Source organism: Zonotrichia albicollis, chromosome 12 (genome assembly GCF_047830755.1).
Source record: "Zonotrichia albicollis isolate bZonAlb1 chromosome 12, bZonAlb1.hap1, whole genome shotgun sequence".
NCBI classification, from domain to species: Eukaryota; Metazoa; Chordata; class Aves; order Passeriformes; family Passerellidae; genus Zonotrichia; species Zonotrichia albicollis.
In genome coordinates, this window is record NC_133830.1 from 16753093 (window position 1) to 16771922 (window position 18830).

The following is an 18830-nucleotide window of genomic DNA, read 5'->3' on the forward strand; positions in this document are numbered from 1 at the left end:
GTGCCATGGGGATATGTTGGGCCATGGGAAGGGTGACCCCGGCCTGGCCATGGAGGGAGCGGCTGGAGGGCTGGCACCGGCCCGGCGCTGCCGCCGGGCTCCTCCCGCCTGCTTTGGCAGCCGTCCCAGTGCGGGCGGCAGGCCCGGCCCGGCAGAGAACAGCCCCATGGCCACTGCGACCGAGAAGGGTGTGGAGGTGGGCAGGGGGCTCAGGGGAACTGTGTGGGTGGGCACAGCCCCGCTTCGGGCGGGGGGCATGGGCAGGGGGTGAGCTTACCGCCGTCCAGCACGTCCCTTCCCTCATCCAGGCGGCCCACGGCCCCGCTGCCTGCTACCGGGAGCTGAGCCGGTTCCCTGCCGTCACCCGTGCCGCCCTCAGGGCTGCGGCTGGGGGCCAGACCTTCCAGCTCTACACCGGTGAGTGGCGGGCCCGGCCGCCCCCGCGCCTTTGTGCCGGTGTGAGCGGGCGCTGACGGTCCCGTTCCTCAGAGTGCAGCCGCCCCGACCTGGCCCGCCGGCGGCTCCTGCGCTTCGGCCGCCACTACAGCCTGCAGCGCACAGCCGGCCGCCAGGGCCTCGCCGTCAGCCGGACCGCGCTCAGCGCCGAGATCCACAACCAGTAGGGCACGGGCGGGTGCGGGCTGGGGCGCTGTGTCTGTGCCGCGGCCGCTGCCCACAGCGCCCAGCCCGCCGCAGCCGCCGTCCCTCCCGCCCTCAGGCTCCTCAGCCAGGACTCGCCCACGGGCCAGCGCCGCGCCGCGCTCAAACGCTGCCCGCCGCAGGGCCGCGAGCTGCTGGAGGTAACGCGGCTGTGCCGGCCGCTCACGGGGCGGGCCGAGTGCCCCTGCAGGGCGGTGGGCACCGTGTACACCGTGTGCCGCCCGTCCCCCAGGTGTGGGACAGCGGGGGATGCAGCCACAGCGTGGATCTCGCGGCGCTGGGGAAGCATGGGGACGTCTACACGGAGGGTAGGGCCCCTTCCCCATGGTCCGCGCCCACAGCAGGGTGAGGTTGGTGTGGCCAGCAGCCCTGGTGGCTCCCTGGTGCCCAGCTATGCCTGTACCAGGCTGGGCTTTGGCACTCCTTTGCCGTGCCAGGGCCTTTTGCCTGCCTGGCCTGGTCACACTCGGAGACACGGCTCCTCTATGTGGCTGAGAAGAGCCGGCCCAAACCGCAGCCCCCCTGCCCCTGGGATGTGCCGGGAGCAGCCTGGCCAGCAGCAGAGGATGAGGATGAGGAGGTAGGTGCCCCATGAATGTGTTCAGTGCACCCCCAAGCATGCCATGCACACTGTGAACATGGCACAAGCCCCTTGGGCACACTAAGAACCCTCTGAACATGCTGTGCCCCCCATGAGTGTGCCGTACATCCCATGAGTGCGCCATGGACAGAGCTGCATGCCTGGGGGCACCGGCTGTGGGGCTGATGGGTCTGTGCCACAGGGCAAGCAGTTTGTGTACCAGGAGGACTGGGGGGAGGCCTTGAGCACACGCAGCGTGCCCGTCCTCTGCGTCCTGGACCTGCAGGGCCTCAGCCTGTCAGTGCTGGAGGGAGTCCCAGAGCACCTCTCCCCTGGCCAGGTCAGGATGGGGTGCAGGGAGCATCCCAGGGGACCCAGCCTGGGGCTGTGGGATGAGCCTGACTGTCACACAGGCCCTGTGGTCCCCGGATGACCGTGGTGTGGTGTTTGTGGGCTGGTGGCACAAGCCCTTCCGCCTGGGGCTGAACGCCTGCTCCAACAGGAGGTGGGTCCCAGCCAGCAACCAGCACCATGCCAGGATGTCCATGCAGTGTCAGCACATTGGGGGTCTAACCCGACCCACTCTTTCCTCCCAGGTCAGGGATTTTCTACTTGGACCTGGCCAGCGGGTGCTGCGGTGAGTGCTGGGGTGCTGGGGGGTGCCCGGGCATCCCTGGGATGCTGACCCCTTGGTGCCCACAGAGCTGCTGTCAGCAGAGGAGCGTTCTGTCTGCTCCCCCCGGCTGAGCCCTGATGGCCAGCGCCTGCTCTACCTGGAGGGGGCTGTGGGGGGGCCCCACCGGCAGTGTCTGCGCCTGCGCATGGTGAGTTGGGCACCAGGCACGGCTGTGCCGCCTTGTGCTGCCAGCACAGTGCCCAGGTGTCACAGCCTCTCGCAGTGCCTGGCTGGGGTGGGGTGTCCCCAAGCCTCCCTGCTGCCTCGGTTTCCCCTGGCATGGGTGCATCCCTGAACACTAGCTCTCCCCAGCTCACCTGGCAGACAAGGCAGACAGTGACAGTGCTCGACGTGGTTCAGGAGCCCACGGAGGGTGAGCAAGGCATGGTGGGCAGAGCTGGGTTCTGATGGGGGGCTGGTGCCACCCCCTGCCAGGTGCCCATGACCTTGCCCCACTTGCAGCCTTTGCCGGGCTCTACACGGAGGTGCTGCCCCCGCGGTGCTGGGCAGCTGACAGCCGGCGAGCCGTGCTGGGCACCCCTCAGCGGAGCCGCACGGTGAGTGCAGGCCATGGCAGGGCAGGGATGTGGCCACACAGCCCATGGTGACACCGCTGCCCGTGCTCTGCACCCCCACAGGACCTGCTGCTCGTGGATACAGAGGCGTGCACCGTCACCAACCTCACAGCAGGTACATGGTACCGGCCACCTGTAGTGCTCTAGTGAGCAGCTGTGGTCACCAACACGTGTTCTGTCCCCAGGGTCATCTGAAGGGTGTTGGGAGCTGCTCACTCTCCAGTGGGACCTGCTGGTGGCCACCTGCTCAGCCCCCCACCACCCCCCCAGCCTGGTGAGCAGTGCCCTGGCACCATGTGGCACAGTGGGATATGGCACAGCAATGTGCAGCCAGACACAGCACAGTGTGGCACACGTGCCATGGTGTGGTGTGGCATAGGGAGGAACAGTGTGGTGTGGCACAGCCAGATCAAATATGTCACAGCCTTGGCATGGCACAGCCTTGTCATGGCACAGCCCCAGTGTCATCCATTGCCTGTGCCCAGGTGGTGGCTGTGCTGCCACCAGCAGGCCAGGAGCTGCCCCTTAGCTGGGTGCCAGTGGAGGACACCCCAACCGTTCCTGGTGTCACCTGGAAGACCCTGACCATCCAGCCACCCTGCAGTGGGCAGGGTCCTGATGCACAGGGTGAGCCCCTGGGGTCCCTGCTGCACCTTGGTGCTGCCTGGGTGCCAGGAACCCTTGGGAGTAGTGGGGGGCAGAGTGCTGGGTGCCCAGGGTGGTGGCTGCTGAGTGGGACCCTTTCCCTGGCACAGATACTCAGGCTTTTGAGGCCTTGCTGCTGAGCCCCTCAGATGGCACACCACCGCACCCCCTCGTTGTGTGCCCCCATGGTGAGTGTGGGGACAGTGGGGACACCCTGGCAGTGCTGGTGGCAGCCCAGGTGATGCCCATGCTGGCCCCAGGTGGCCCCCACGCTGTCTTTGATGCCCGCTGGCGTCCGAGCATGGCTGCGCTGTGCCAGCTGGGCTTCGCCGTGCTCCTGGGTGAGTGCTGGGGGGCTCGGGGACACGTGGCCCTGTGTCCCACTGAGACATGGCACCCACAGCCCTGTCTCCTCAGTGAACTATCGTGGCTCCCTGGGCTTCGGCCAGGCCAGCATCAGCTCCCTGCTTTCCCGTGTGGGTGAGCAGGATGTGGCAGACACCCAGGTGAGGGGTGCTGGGCTGAGGGTGCTGGGGGGATGCTGCTGGGAGGATGCTGCTGTTTGGGTGCCAATGGTGGGTACCCCACGGGTGCAGCTGGCAGTGGAGCAGGCGCTGCACAGAGAGCCCCTGGACCCACACCACCTGGCCCTGCTGGCTGGCTCCCACGGAGCCTTCATCGCCCTCCACCTCCTCGCCCGTGAGCCTGAGCGTTACCAAGCCTGTGCCCTGCGCAGCCCCGTCTCCAACCTGCCCGCACTGCTGGGCACCTCTGACATCCCTGACTGGTGAGTGCCACCCTCATCCTGTGCCATGCCACGCCATGTCCCTGTGATACCTACTGGTGTCTCTGTGCTGCAGGCGCTACACCTCCCTGGGGCTGCCCTACTCCTTTGAGCGAGTGCCATGTGCTGAGGACGTGGCCACCATGCTACGGCGCTCGCCCATCGCCCAGGCAGCCCAGGTAGGGCAGGGTGAGGATGGGTGTGGGGTGCCAGGTGTGGGGTGCCAGGCACCCACTGAGGGCAGTGCTGCAGGTGCAGACACCGGTGTTGCTGTGCGTGGGTGCCCGGGACCGGCGCGTCAGCCCCACGCAGGCGCTGGAGCTGTACCGGGTGCTGCGGGCCAGGGGTGTGCCAGCACGGTGAGTGGGGTGCAGGGGGGAGCCGGGAGGGAGCTCTGGGCTGCTGGATGGGCATCTTCCCATCCTGCCCCTCCCCACAGGCTGCTGTGGTACCCAGAGGGTGGCCACGCACTGGCTGGTGTGGAGACGGAGGCCGATGTCTTCAAGAACTGTGCCCACTGGTTCCTCCAGCACCTGGGGCAGCCCAGGCGGGATGGGACAGGCCAGCACAGCCCCTAGTGCCCACATGGCACTATGCCAGCCCCAGGGTGACTGCTGGGCCTGGGGACCACACCAGGACCCAGAGGAAGATGGAGTCAGTGAAGCCAGGGGCAGGGATGTGGGTTGGGGTTTGGTGTTAAATAAAAGTGACACCCTGTGCAGTCCTGACCCCTGTGCCAAGGCTGTGCCTTTATTGTGCAGTGGCAGCTGTGCCAGGCTGGGAATGCCAGCTCAGCCCATCTTCATCACCTTGTAGATCCAGTCAACATAGAGGGAAACACGGATGAAGAGGGCGGGCAGGTCAGTGCGGGCACACACACGGGATGGGGTGATCACCCCCTCCAGCACCCAGCAGTCAGCGGTGAGGCAAGCCAGTGGTCCGCCATAATCACCCTGTGGCACGAAGAGAGTGGTGTCACCCTGGTGCCAGCACCTTCCCTCACCCAGGGCTGGGTGTCCCCAGCCCAGCTCACCTCGCAGGCGCCCACACCGGCACGCAGCGGGGCAGTGCACAGCTCGCTCTCCTTGAGGCGCCCCCGCAGTGCCCTGTCGCACTCGCCGTGGGCCAGCACTGGCAGCCGTGCCACGTTCAGCACGCTGCTGTCCCCCGTGCCTGCGGGCAGAGAGCACCGGGCAGCGGGCATGGGAGGGAGAGAGCACCGTGTGCGCAGGGATGCAGGGCAATGGCACGGGCAGGGGATGCTGTGGGCAGGGAATGCATGGACAGGAGGATGCTATGGCAGTAATGTCATTGCAGGGGGATGTGGAAGGGAGATAATGTGGAAGAGGGATGCCATGGACAGGGTGATAGCAGGGGCAAGAGATGTTGTAGGCAGGGGGATGGAATGGGCAGGAAAACACCATGGAAGGAAGATTCTGTGAGCAGGGATATGCCAGGCATCTGGGGGTTGCTGCAGACAGGGGATACTTCAAGCAAGAGATGCTGTGAGCAGGGACATGCCATGGACATGGATGCTGTGGGCAGAGGGGATGGAATGGCTTTGGCAGGGGCTGTATTGAACAGAGAATCCCCAGCAGGGACTGCCTGTGGCAGGTACCTCTGGTTTCCCCCCAGCCGGCGATCTCGCAGAGAGTGCCCGCAGGCACAACATAGCGCTCAGGGGGCAGGCAGATCAGGGCCACACGCCTGGTCAGAGCAGCTGGCCTGTGACAAAAGGGCAGTGGGACAGTGCCAGCCTGGCCAGCAGCGGAGCGTGGCAGAGGCCAAGGCACAGACACTCACCTCGCTAGCTTCAGCATCACCAGCTGGGACTCAGAGGGGCCGCAGACAATCCGCACGATGGGGATGGTCTGTTGGTCAGGATCCTCAGGGCCAGGGTCCTTGAAGAGCGTCCCCAGCTGCACCTCATAGCCCGTCAGGTCGGCATCGCTGTGGGACAGGGACATGAGGGCACAGGGGGTCCCACCACCCCACGCCCCAGCCCAGCCTTACCAGGAGAAGAAGCACTGGCGTGTGCTGATCACCCACTGCTCCTTCACCAGGGATCCCCCGCAGAAGTGCACACCCTCCCTGTGGGGACAGGGGGTGAGCTCTGGGGGACACTGAGTACATGGCAGCGCACGTGGGACACCCCCTCACCGGTTGCGGATGCTGACAGTCCAGGGCGAGTTGCCAGGCTGGCCACCAACGATGCGCCCCTTCTGCTGCAGCCTCTCCTCACGCTGCCCACACTGCTCAAATGTCACTGTGTCTGTGGGCAGGGTGGGCATCAGCTGGGGCTGTACCACCAGCACCCAACCCAGCGTGCCCACCCAGGACCCGTGGGGCGCCACCTGTATTCTCCATGATGGAGGGCACTGTGCTGCCAGCTGCGGAGAGAAAACAGAGGGTAGCACTGGCACAGGATCCAGCCACCCTGAGGGGACCAAAACTACCCTGTGTGTGGCCAGGGTCCCCTCTAGCTCTGCAGGGATGTGGGTAGGGGCTCACAACAGGGCTTGATGGCACAATAGTCGAAGGGGGTACGGGGGTCCATGGTGTAGCACCAGGGGCCATGGCTGTCATCATCGGGGTTGCGGCAGTAGTTCTCCTCCAGGTGTGCCTCAGGGTGGGTGACAGGTGAGATCCTGTGGCAGTCACCATCACTGTCACCATCCTCATCTCCAACCCCACCCACATCCCATCTCCATCCCCATCCGTGTACCCACCACCCCCCTCACACACTCACTGGGGCACATGGGGTGTCTGGGCAGCCCAGGGCTGGCAGGTGATTCCCTTGCGGGTCTTGCTGACGTGGCCATGGTAGTGCTTGCCGTGGCCGTGGTAGCACTCTGGAGACAGGCAGGGACAGCTGGCACCCCTCACAGGGGCAGAGGGTTGGGCACCCAGGGACAGGTGTCTGGGGTGGCTCACCCTGGGCATCCTGCTCGTCAGGGCAGCGGCGGATGTGGAAGCAGAAGGCGATGCGGACAGTGGGGCGGGAGGTGAAGCACCACGGTGCCTCTGATCCGTCGGGGTTGCGGCAGTAGTTCTCCTGCAGGTCCCTGGAGGAGGGGGCACATGGCTGTCCCCCCTCAATCCCACACTCATGGGTGCTGCCCAGCACCACCCTCCTGGGGTGCACAGCCATCCCCTTACTTGCATGGGTACTTCTCGGGCACGAAGTGGTGCTTATGGGGCACCTGGGAGTCCCAGCGCTGGCAGGGGATCCCCGACACGGTGACATTCACTCGGCCACGGTAGCCTTCACCCTTGCCCCTGAAGCAGCCAGTGGTGACGTTGACAGGCCGTGGGCGTTTTTCTGCTTGTGTGGCCAGAGAGAGGAGCACAGTAGCAGGGTCAGGGGTGGCACCAGGACCCTCAGGCCCAGCAGTGCTCGATGCTGGTGGGGACTTACTGCAGACGCGGATGCGGCAGTACTCGCGCTCCCGCTCGGGGTCGGTGGTGTAGCACCAGGGCCGCTCGGAGCTGTCAGGGTTGCGGCAGTAGTTGTCATCTAGCCCCTTGTCAGGGTACCTGGGCCAGAGACAGGGAGCAGCAGTTGGGGTGGCACCATCACCCCAGCTCATGGCACTCAAGGAGGGCAATGCACAGCTGGGGACTGGGGGCCAGTACTTGTTGGGGTGGTAGGGGTGTTTGTGTGGGTGCTGCAGGTCCCAGCGCTGGCACTCCGTCCCTGATTCGGTGTGGTCCACGGTGCCACGGTAATCCTCCCCATTGCAGGTCATGCAGACAGCTGCCAACAACTGCAGGGCTCAGTGTGGGAGAAAAATAGAGCACAGGGTGATCCAGGGATGTGGAACTCACCATCCTCACACTTCTTTATGCCACAGCTCTGGTGTCGGACATTGGGATCAACGGTGTAACACCACGGGCCCCGCTTGTCCCGGTCAGGGTTTCGGCAGTAATTCTCCTCCAGCCCATTGCGAGGGGATGGCAGAAACCTGCTGGCAGCAGAGTGGGTAGGAGGGCTGACAGGAATCCTTTGCCCTGGAGCGGGCACAGCAAGGATGATGCTCTACTCCTGTCAGTGCCATTGCCCCCAAGCTGTCCCCATTGCTCCTGTGCTATCCCACACTGCTCCCACCCCATTCCCCATTGCCCCATGCTGCCCAGGGTAAGTGCCACAGGACAGCCAGGGACACGGGGGCACCTGTGATCATGTGGTGTTGTGGCCTGCCAATGCTGGCAGCGCAGCCCCTTCTCCGTCGTGGCCCGTGTGCCGCGGTAGCCGGAGCCATCACCCACGATGCAGTCCCGCAGGTAGTCTGGGCAGAGCCAGGCACCTCTTCAGAGCCCCAGGCACATGGGCAATGAGGAGTCCTGTGTCCAGTCTGAGGTGTCCCCATGCCCACCTATGGCACCAGCCCACCTTTCTTCTGGTACAGGTCATAGCGGATGTTCTTCTGCAGCTGGATGCGGGGTGAGTGCTGGGTCCAGGGCAGCAGCTGGCACAACTTGCTCTGCTGGTCATGGTGGAAGGCCCTGGGAGGCACAGCAGGAGTCTGGCGTGGCACCGTGTGGAGCCAGGGCCAGCAGGACCTGGGTGACACACGTGAGCACCCAGTGTCCAAGTGCAGTGACCCGGTGCTGTGGCCCGTGCACTCCCACCTGCCCCGGGGTGGCACCGTGTCCTGCTCACCGGCAAGCCAGGCTGGTGGCACAGCGCTGGGCACACTGCTCCGCAGTGCCCTGCTCCGGCAGCGGTGGCGGTGAGTCCACAGGCGCTGCCAGCAGCTCGGTGGCTCGCAGGCGCTGGAAGTCATTGAGGGGTGAGCGGTGGCCTGGGGAGTGTGGCAGGAGCTCAGCGTGCCCATGGGGGCACAGCATGAGCACCGGGGCCCTGTGGAGTGTTGGATCCCCGCCCCATGGAGCAGGATATCCCTGTCCCACAGAACATGGGATCCGTGTCCCATGGAGGAGGGGAACTGTCCTACGGACCATGGGATCCATGTATTATGGAGCAGGGGATCCCTGTCCTGTGTCCTGACCCGTGTGCCCTGGAGCAGGAGGGTCCCTGCCCTACATCACCTGCTGCTTCCGGCACCGCCGTCCGCCGTGGGACAGGGCATGGCCTGCAGGCTCCCGGCCCGGCCGCCGGCCCTGCCTTGGGCCCCGCACTGCCCCTCGCCCTCCAGCCCCACGGCGACCCAGCCTGGGGCCCTACCTGAGCCCAGAGCCGCGGCCAGGGCGAGCAGGACCCCCAGCACGGGCTGCATGGCGGCTGCCCCGCGTTCCCGGGCCGCTGGAGCTCCGGGACGGCCCCGAGCAAATATTTGCGGTCAGGCTCGGGGCCAAGCGGGCCCGGGGTCACCCCGCGGCGGGCACGCGTGGGGCGGGGCGGGGCCAAGGGCGGGGTGAAGGGGCGGGGCCTGAGCAGCGAGGCGGGGCCAGGCGGGCCCGGGGTCACCCCGGGGCGGGCACGTGCGGACCGGGGCGGGGCCTGAGCGGCGGGGCGGGTTCTGGCGGGGCCGGGGTCACCCCGCGGCGGACCCGCCAGGGGCGTGGGTGGGGCCTGAGCGCAGGGGGCGGGGCCGGAGCAGCGGGGATGGGTCCTGCGCCAGTGAGGCGGGGCCTGGGGACGGGGTGGAGCCCTGGAGGCGGGGCAGGGGCGGGGCTGTGCGGCCGGCCCCACGGGAGCGGGCGGGGCTCTGGGGCGGGGCTCTGGGGTGGGGCGTGGAAGCGCCGGGCAGCTTGGCGGGGCGGGGCAGGGAGGGGCGTGGCCGGAGCTGTAGCCGGGCGCCGATTCGCCGCGGCGCGCTCGTGCCGCCGGTTGCCAGGCGCCGCGCGCGCGCGCCGGCCCCGCCCCCGGGTACGTGCCCGCGCGGGGTCGCGCTCGCGCCGCGCCGCCCGCTCGGTGCGTCGGGGCCGCGGAGCCGGCGGGAGCGGGGCCGGGCCCGGCGTGCACGGTGAGAGCGGGGACGGAGGAACGGCGACCGGCCGGAGCGGGGCTGCGGCGGCACCTGCCGGGCCGCCCTGCCCTTGGCGGCGGGGAGCGGGGCTGGCGGCGGCGGCGCGGCCTGGGTAGAGGCGCGGCGGGCCCGGGCCTGGCGGAGAGCGGGCGGCGGGGTGGCTTTCCCGGCGCGGCGCCGCCTCAGCTCGGCGCGCCCTCCGCGGCCTGCGGGACCGGCCCCGTGCCGCCTTCCCCCCGGGCCGCGCTCCCTCCGCTCCGCTTTCCCGCCGCCGCCCTCGGCCCTGGGTGGGCGCCGCGCCCGGGAGTGCTCGGCGGGGCCGGCGGGAGGCGGAGCGGGCCCGGGGCTTCAAGCGGCTGGGGCGGCCCGGGCTCTACCGGGTGAGTCTCGGGGCTTCGCCGGGAGCGGCCCAGGTGCTGTCGGTGGCGGCAGGTGGCTCCGGTTGTGACAAATCCCGTGTGGGCGTCCCGGGCTCTCCCCGCTCACCGGGACCGGCCCGGCGCCGTGGGAGCACAGGTGGGTGCCCGGTAGTAGTGGCGGAGCTGTGCGTTCCTCAGGGAGCGGCGGCTGTCCCGGACTGCGGGGCCCTGTGGGGCTCCGTGGGCCCCGCCGCTTCCCGGGGCTGACCTTGGCTCCGGGCACCGCGAGCGTGACTAACGGCGGCGGCTGTTCCGGGAGGCACAGAGCCACAGGCTGCCTTTATCTGCACTCCCCGGGGCAGGTGACTAAAGGCAGGTCAGTGGTCCTGCCGCCCACAAAGGTCTAAATGGCAAATATTACTCAGATATTACTTGTGGCCTCCCTGGTTCCTTGGAAGCAACAGGCTGCAAAGTGGCTCACACAAGTTTCCAGTGCCCTTCAAATCAATAGGCCTGGGTTTACTGAGTTTTGCCACAGGTTTGAAGTTGGCAAATGTGTGTTTTTGGAGTGTAACTGGGTCCTGCTGCTCGGGGGAAGGTGTGGGCCGGGGGATGTGGGACCTGGCTGTAGGGATCGCTGTCACTCCCTGAGGTGTATCTCCCTTGGTCCTGGAGTTTTGGGCTCCTAGGCTTGGGAAAATGCCACTGGCATTCACCTGTCCAAAATGAGATTAAAATCTTCTTTACCCAAGAATCTTCTTTCAAACCCAAGAATTTGCCAGTTTTCTCTTAGCCCTTCCAGGCAGGAGCTTCTTTTTACCACCCATTTCTGTTACAGGGTTGACTGCTAATGCCTCTTGCCTTGTGAGTACTGTTCTTAACAAAACTTGCTGTTTAACTTTCCAAATGGAGTGCTGTCTGGTTCCACCTTTAGCTTTACAGATTCCTTTTGTCACTTTAGGAGTTTTTAATTCTTAGGTTTTTCGCACACAGTCTCTGCTGCTATACCAAGCATCCTAAACCACTTATTCATTCTTCCCAATGCTTGTCATTGCACTCTTCTCTCCTAAATATAGGGTAGTATGCCAACAGAAGGAGCTTGAGAGCAGGCTGAAGTGCTGGGAACACCACTGTTTACTCAGAGGAGTAATCAGCAAAGCCTGGCTGATTCCAGGTCGCACCGACTCCTCGCTGCAGTTCAGGCTCACTTCTCTGGGAGCTGGCACAAATGCTCCAATAACTGGGAGATGTTGCTGACTGCACCTGCTGGCTCAGACAAACCCATTTCTTTAAGCATTGTGTAAATAGAGGTGTAAATTCTGCTTGATTGTTGGCATCACACCTGGAGAATCAGTATGAATTATGGAGCTGATAGCAGTAAGGTGTTCTGCTCACTCTGTACCAAGTTTTGTATGTATGGGATTTGCTGGCCCCAAGCACTTGTCTGCTGTTGGAAACACTGGTACTTGTTGGTAACTTAACCACTCTGCTCTCCTCGTGTCCCAGAGCCCGGAGTGTTGAGCTGGCTGCTCTCAGGAGGGAAGGAGGGCGTGTGACAGGCAGAGTGGGGGCAAAGGAGGTTGGGTGCCCCACAGAGTGGGGGCAAAGGAGGGTGTGGGACGCACAGAGTGGGGGCAAAGGAGGGTGTGTGCCCCACAGAGTGGGAGCCTTTGCCAGCCCCAGCCGTGCTGCTCCTGGTCAGAGCTGCCCCAGCGCTCTGGGCATGGCTTGTCTTCCATGGGTGGCTGCTCTGGAGGAATTCTGGCTGCCTGTCCTGGGCAGAGCCATGCTCTGACAGTGCGGGGATGGTGTTGGAGGGAGCCCTGCTGCATCCTGGCTTGTGTGAGCGTGCCAGCAGACAGGCCTGGGAGTGCTCTGGGGCTCTGCACTGAGCACCAGCGGGCACTGAGGGGTTGCAGCAGCCAGAACTGAGTGGTTGCAGCAGCCAGATCCTGGGGAAGTTTTCATGCTTTGGTGTGTGCAGCACAGATGTGAGGTGCAGTGTGTTGTCAGCCTAGCAGAGAAGGTGTGATGGTTCTGTCCTGGCAGGAGTGGTGTTGCTCACCAGTAGGAATGGTGTCTCCTTGCCTTTTCCATGTTCCTTGGAGGGAGAGAGAGACAAATTGTCCTGGAGAGATCTCTCCAAGGGTGCTGTGCCAGCCTGGGGAGGAATTCCAGCTGATGGAATAAAGATCTGCCTTTACTCTCCCGTTCAGACTCAGTCTGAAAAGTTTTGTGGAGATGACTTTGGGTGGTTTGTGCCTTTACTCCTGTTAGCTGAGGAATAGTACTGAGGAGTTAAGTCTGGTGATGATTAATTTGAGTGAGGAAAATGCAAACGCTGAATTCTTCTTAGGCAAACAGGGGTCATGTAAATAAATGCCTCTGGCATTCTTTGTGGTGCTTGCAGACTGTCTACCAATTACTTCTGGTCTCTTGCTGAATCAGTGGGAGGCTGTTGCTCCTTGAGCTCTGAGTACTTTGGCGGTGATTTGGGTGAAATACAAATAAACACAGTTGGATTGACCTAGTGTATCTGAGCTCTTGGTATGCTGAAAATGTTTGTTCTTAGAATGTTTGTGCAGTCTGGAGAGCTCTGTACCTTAAACCCAATTTGCAGAGGACTGTGACCATGTTTAAGCTGTGAAAAATAAAATATCAACCCGAAGAACCTGTGCTTTTAGGGTTTGTTCTGTGAGATTGAATTTGAGCAAACTACTAAGGTGCTGCTGGATGGAAAGTTAATGTATTAACCTATGTGAACACTCTAGGTAGGTGCACATCCTGGTCTGGTGCCTTCTGTCTGTGTATCTCTCTGTGCTTATCTGTTGACTGAAACTATCTCTGGTTCAGCTTTCCTGGGATAAAATTTTAGCTTGCCAGCAAGAAAGATGGTTGTGTATGTTTGATGTTACCAGTATTTTTGTCAGTGGATTTTTCATGAGCATCTGAACTGCTGTGCTGATGCAGCAGTGTCTGAAGGAGATGATCCAAGTCCCCATGTCAGGCAGGCCCTGTCCCTGGGCAGTGCCTGAGCTGGTCACCTGGAGACCAGCAGAAAAATCCCTGGTTTGGGAGCTGTTCCGGGTCAGAGAGGAGGAGGAGATGGGGCGAGGTGAGTGGCATGGCTTTGATTGGAGTTGGGTGGGCAGCAGGGGCCTCCTGTTTTCCTGAATGCCATGTCCTGCTCAAGGTCACCTCAGTGCTGGTTTTTCAGAGCCTTGAGGCACCCTTGGAGATTCCCTGGAATCTCTGCCCATGGCAGCAGTTTCCACATCTGGGATCCTGTCCCTGGACAATGTGTTGGGGACCCAAGAGCCAGAGGGGGCTGCAGGGCTACCCTGTGCTCCCTCATCTCCTTACTGCGGCCCTCTCCCCTGTCTGTGGAGAGCTCACAGTGGCTGCCAAGCCCCAGCACAAGTGGAGTTCAGCTCTGTGGCCCCTGGCTGTGTCACTGTCAGGCCGTGCCAGTGGCACCGTGCTGGTCCTGGGGTGAGGTAGCAGAGGTTGTGTGGGAGGGCTGGGCTGGGTAAGCCTCACTGCCTTTGGAGCAGAGAGGTCAGACCCCAGGCATGCCATTGTGGTGCCTGCAGTCATTTTGCTCAGCTGACCTGTTTTGTCCCTGGGTTAACTTTCTGCAGTTTAGTAACCTGGATTTTCCATGGAGGGAGCTTGTGAATCCCCAACCAGGAGGAGTTTGTCAACAGCTCAGCACTGCAGAGGGAAAAGCAGGGAGGCCCAGCCTGGAGGAGGAGGTGGGCATGGTCCCTGTGGTGGGTTAGATCAGGGCAAGTGGTCACCTCAGCCACCCTCATGGTTTGATGCTTTAAAAAGGGCCCTTCTCTTTCTCTGCTTTCAGCTGTGCCCTCCTGCCTTCTCCCAGGGGCCAGCTGTGGTGCTGAGCTAATGCATGGAGCAGTGGATTCTGCTGATTTGGTGTAAAGTTGGTGGTTTTTTTCAGCTTGACCCTTTATTCCCTTTGCAAGGGAAGGGTGTTAGAGCATCCTTGAAGGCAGGGAGCCATTGTATCAGCAGAGCTCTCCCTTTGTAATGGTGTTCTTGGCCATAACAGATAGTTACTTTCTCAGGGTTGAGTTGTCCTCCCTGTTTCACTGTCCTGCAGGTATCCTCTGGGCCTGGAGAGTGATTCTTGGTGGAATTCAAAGGACTGTCTGACTTTGACATGCAAGAGGGTGAGGCTTGGAAACTGCACTAAAATTTTTCCCAGCCCCATTGGGTTTGACTTTGTTTAGGGTTTTTCTTTAGAAAACCAGGCTCACAGCCTCATCTGACCTGTAAAAACGTATCTGAGTGAAGGTTTCCTCTCCTCTCTGCTGTTCTCACCTTGTGGTCTCACCACGGTGCTTTTGCCGTCACTGCAACCCCAATAAGGATATGGTGTGTCTTTCCTGCTGTACTTTCTGAGAAGGGCTCGATTTGTAGAGAGTTTCCATGGGCAGATTCTAAAATATTTTGTGTGCTGGCTGGCTCAGAAGCCCGTTCCTGCAGTCCTTGGTGGATCCTGCTCGTTGGGGACCTGACAGGCAGCATTCCTGCCCTCCCTCCTCTGGGGTGGAGAGGTGCTTCCAGAGAGGCTCCAGTTCAATCTCGTGTGGTTACAGGTCACAGGAGTGCTGCATGTGTGTGCTGAATTCACACGGGCTTCTCTCTCTTTTTGAACCAGACTGTGCATTTCGACTTCAGGAAGCTTAATCTTCTGTGAAGTGTGTTCCTTAAGGGTGGGGATTAGCATTCAGTAATTTTGATGAGAGTTTCCAGTAGCAGATACGGATCATTTTATATCAGTCCCAAAGGCTAGGGATTGATTTTTGGATGAGCTTGAGTGATGGTTTGAACCAGCGGTTTTCCACTGGAGTGTTGAATCATGGCAGGTGATGTGAAAGCCTTGTGCCACTGTCACAACCTCGGATTGCAGTGTGGGGACTGTGTGCTGCTGGTCCTTGCTAGGCTGGCCCTAATTGCCTCTTCCCCCCAGATGGATTTTCCCATCCTCTTTGGGAATCACATCTCTTTCCAGAGCTTCCAGGATTTCCTTGTGTGCATGGATTCTTTGGGACTTTTCAGTTTCAGCAGAGAGGGACCAAGATCCCTGTCTGTAGTGCTCATTTATTCAGCAGTCCAGGATACTGTACAGATTCCACTTCAAACAGGGTGGAAATAGTTGTGAGTTTTTCCAGTGTGAACCTTTTTCTAAAGCAGCTCTTCAGTATTGGTCTCTAGCTGGGAGTTCCCTGTACAGCAAGAGATTTCATCAGATCTTCTCTGAGTGTTGCTGAAATGTGAGGTGTGACTTTCGTGCTGTGGCACTTGGGATTCCTGCAGGAAGGCTTTGCACAGGTGTGGGCTTCTAGGTGGGGAATGAGAGGCATGTTTGAGGCTGCAGAGATTCCCTGTTCGTGTCCCCTAGGCTTTCTGCTCAGGTCTTGACCTCTGTGTGCTGTAGGAGCTGATTCCTGCATGACAGACCATGCATGGTGTTTCCCCACCCCAAAGGAAATATTTCTAGTGGAATTTTTATGATACTGCCTGGGGGCCTACATTAAGGGGATAAAAGGTGGTTATTCTAAAACCCTCTCTGAATTCAACTTCATAGCATCCTACCAGGAAGCTACACAGGATCAGTGTAGCTATGTGTCTTTTTCTCTAAAAATCAGATTTCTGCCTCTTCAGGTACAGGTAAAGGCTGGCTGGAGACAAGGGTGGGACTATGCCAGTTCCAAGGGAGAATCTTCTTCCAGTATTTTTCCTAAAATTCAAAACCTCCTTTGCCTATCTTCTGAAATTCCTTGGCATCTTTCCTTTCTCCTACCATAGCAAAAGCTTTAAGACATGTGGGAAAGTGTAATTGCAGAGGTACTGGCATCAGCTGAACTTAATGGGCACAAGCAACTCATGTAATTGATTTGTTTCATTAATTCTCAGTTTCAGTTCATTGAAAGCTCCTGCAGTGTGGTGTTTGTGCACAGAATAGCTGTTGTGTGGGATGTGTAAGAGGTCCTGCAAGTCCTGCAGCATGGTCACAATGCAGATCTGCCCATCCTGAACCGGACAGAGCATCAGGAATGGGGCAGTCAGCCTTATTTTAATGAGTGTCTGGGTCAGATCAGGTGTTTTTCAGGCTGGGCATTAACGTTTGTGTTGATGGCAGTAATTGTGAGTGATTGGACTGAGATTGTCAGGTAATCTAGCATAAAGGTCTGTGCCGTGGTGCTGTATGTGTTTCCATGGCATCAGTTCACTTCTCCAGGGTGAGCTGTGTGGCCAAAACGTGAAACTTTGTGTCCTCTACCTGGGGAATTTTGTGCTTCCAATGGTGTTTATAAAGTCAGTGCTCTGTTTGTCTTTGTGCCCTGTGCTGGTTGCTCTTTCAAGAAAGACTTACCACATCTTAGAGTCAGATTTTGTTTGAATAGCAGGGGTCAGCCTCTAGGGAGGTAAGAAATTTGATCTGAGAATGGCAATTGCTGAGATAAACACAAATCTTCAGAAATGTCCAGAGAAAACTAAAGCAACATGTTGTAACAGTACTGCATGCAAAGCCCATGAACCCTTAGCACTAAACTGTAGGAAAAGTGTAGGAATGGGGCTTCACAGCCTCATGAAAACTTTGTAGTCAAAGCTAACATGAAAAAGGGCTTCACTTGCTACTGGCAATGATGTAAAATTGTATATTGAGGGATTAAATCTCTGAGAAGGTAGTGGTGCTCCCTGTGCAGTAATGGTGATAAGCCAGGATAAAAGTTGTGTGTGATTCTTTGTGCTGAATGTGGCAGAGGGAAATACTCCATGATTGCCATGGCTAATTTGGGTGTGAGGTTTGCTTATTGAAGCCTCAGCCAGAGGTGGACGAGCTCCTGCACTCTGGAAGCACTGAGATGTGGTTCAGTCCCCACCCTCCCTCAAACCAGCGTCCCAGCACATTGCACTGCACACCCATTATTCCTGAAAACTGGAGCGCTGACCCTCCTCTTGTTCTGTGCTGCTCCACCAAAGCTCCTCCAATCTTTTAGTCATTGGCTCAGGTGGGAGTGGTCCAAGTGCTGCTGGCCTCCTCCTCCTCCTCCTCCTGCTTTCACTGCTGGAGCCGGGACTGGGGCAGGTGGGGCCGGGCATCTGTCACACACCTCGGTGGCTGAAGGTGGCTGTGTGTGCCAGCCTGCTCTGGCAGTGGCTGTGCCAGCCCTGGGTGTCCCAGCCTGCTCTGGCAGTGGCTGTGCCAGCCCTGGGTGTCCCTGTTCTGGCAGTGGCTGTGCCAGCCCTGGGTGTCCCTGCTCTGGCAGTGGCTGTGCCAGCTCTGGGTGTCCCTGCTCTGGCAGTGGCTGTGCCAGCCCTGGGTGTGCCAGCCTGCTCTGGCAGTGGCTGTGCCAGCCCTGGTGTCCCTGCTCTGGCAGTGGCTGTGCCAGCCTGCTCTGGCAGTGGCTGTGCCAGCCCTGGGTGTCCCTGCTCTGGCAGTGGCTGTGCCTGCCCTGGTGTCCCTGCTCTGGCAGTGGCTGTGCCAGCCCTGGGTGTCCCTGTTCTGGCACTGGCTGTGCCAGCCCTGGGTGTGCCAGCCTGCTCTGGCAGTGGCTGTGCCTGCCCTGGGTGTCCCAGCCTGTTCTGGCAGTGGCTGTGCCTGCCCTGGGTGTCCCAGCCTGCTCTGGCAGTGGCTGTGCCTGCCCTGGGTGTCCCAGCCTGCTCTGGCAGTGGCTGTGTGTGCCAGCCTGCTCTGGCAGTGGCTGTGCCAGCCCTGGTGTCCCAGGGGAGAGGGCTCGTGGTGCTGTGCTGCTGGCACAGGAAGAAGCTGTTTCCTGCAGACCTCTGTGCTGCATCCTGGTGCTGTGTGCTTTGCTCCAGCGTGACCCAGCTCAGCAGCCTCCAGCCTTTTTCTCTTCCCTGAATGGCAGGCTCCTAAAGCCTCCCCTGGAGGTGCATAACTCTGTATAGGAAAGTTAATCCTGCTGACTCCAGGTAAGCCTCTTGGCACTTTTTATGGATTTCTTACAGTCTGTTCACATGCTGGTTCAAAACCTTTGCCTTGATATGATGCTTCAGGAAATCCTTTGAGGCAGCTTCTCCCCTGTGCCACAAAGAAAGGCAGGGAGCAGAGGAGGCAGTGAAAATTAGGATTTGATTTTTTCTGAAGTTAAAATGAAATTGAGGGACTGCATAGAGGGGCAGTTCTGAAGGCACACCTTGGCCACACACACCTGTGTTTTGGGATGAGCTGGTCAGTTCACATCCTGCTGGAAGAGCAATCTGCCACCAGCGTGAGGGAGATCATGGAGAGCAAGGCTGGGTGCAGAGCTCTGCCCTGGGAGTGTCTTCTGGACTGGGGTGGTGTGTGCCTTGGTCACTCCAGCTGGGAGCCCAGCAAAGATTGCTCCACATGCTGAAGTCCTCATTTCTGGTCATATATGGGAATTAAGGCTGGCTGGGCTGACTCCCTAGGCAAGTGTTTAGGGGTGAGATTCTTCTTTAAGCAGTGACTAAGATGATTATTAGTGAATTCTGCACAGCTGACTCTGAGCCCTGTTTGGGACCAGCAGTTGTAGGCTGTGCCAACTGGAAAAGGTCAGCTGAAGCTTGGAGCTGCCTGGGCACACAGTGAGGTGTCTGCT

The 18830-nt window shown here is 60.4% G+C and overlaps 3 protein-coding genes across 7 annotated transcripts in view; 2 read left to right on the plus strand and 1 right to left on the minus strand.

Annotated features, from left to right (window-relative positions):
- Positions 1–13: 13 nt before the first annotated feature.
- LOC102071645 (acylamino-acid-releasing enzyme) lies at positions 14–4648 on the plus strand. Of its 2 annotated transcripts, XM_074550072.1 has the most exons (22): positions 14–196; positions 309–417; positions 490–619; positions 719–800; positions 893–968; positions 1098–1240; positions 1443–1580; positions 1654–1745; positions 1837–1877; positions 1943–2064; positions 2229–2289; positions 2379–2473; positions 2555–2606; positions 2677–2765; positions 2977–3118; positions 3247–3324; positions 3397–3477; positions 3554–3642; positions 3733–3923; positions 3997–4099; positions 4173–4279; positions 4360–4648. In XM_074550072.1, exons 1-22 carry the CDS (start codon positions 14–16, stop codon positions 4496–4498), a joined length of 2343 nt encoding a protein of 780 aa, XP_074406173.1. In that variant the 3' UTR covers positions 4499–4648. The 2 variants fall into 2 exon arrangements, with proteins under 2 accessions (XP_074406173.1, XP_074406172.1); XM_074550071.1 differs by having other exon boundaries at positions 3554–3923.
- MST1 (macrophage stimulating 1) lies at positions 4638–9298 on the minus strand. 2 transcript variants are annotated; one of them, XM_074550076.1, is made up of 18 exons: positions 9109–9298; positions 8584–8725; positions 8314–8426; positions 8095–8209; positions 7749–7885; positions 7557–7677; positions 7339–7457; positions 7080–7242; positions 6855–6985; positions 6670–6772; positions 6432–6568; positions 6275–6310; positions 6081–6192; positions 5934–6011; positions 5724–5870; positions 5539–5645; positions 4954–5093; positions 4638–4873 (listed from the first exon to the last, which is right to left on the minus strand). In XM_074550076.1, exons 1-18 carry the CDS (start codon positions 9158–9160, stop codon positions 4712–4714), a joined length of 2115 nt encoding a protein of 704 aa, XP_074406177.1. In that variant the 5' UTR covers positions 9161–9298; the 3' UTR covers positions 4638–4711. The 2 variants fall into 2 exon arrangements, with proteins under 2 accessions (XP_074406177.1, XP_074406176.1); XM_074550075.1 differs by having other exon boundaries at positions 7080–7245.
- A 326-nt stretch (positions 9299–9624) lies between these two features.
- DAG1 (dystroglycan 1) overlaps positions 9625–18830 on the plus strand; it is a 49583-nt gene continuing 40377 nt past the window's right edge. The window contains exon 1 of one of the 3 annotated variants that reach the window (XM_074550082.1): positions 9625–9753. The gene's annotated coding sequence lies outside the window, so the exon portion shown is untranslated. Of the gene's footprint in view, positions 9851–9884; positions 10370–18830 lie in introns of those variants that run through there. The other 2 variants (XM_074550080.1, XM_074550081.1) reach the window with 2 other exon arrangements.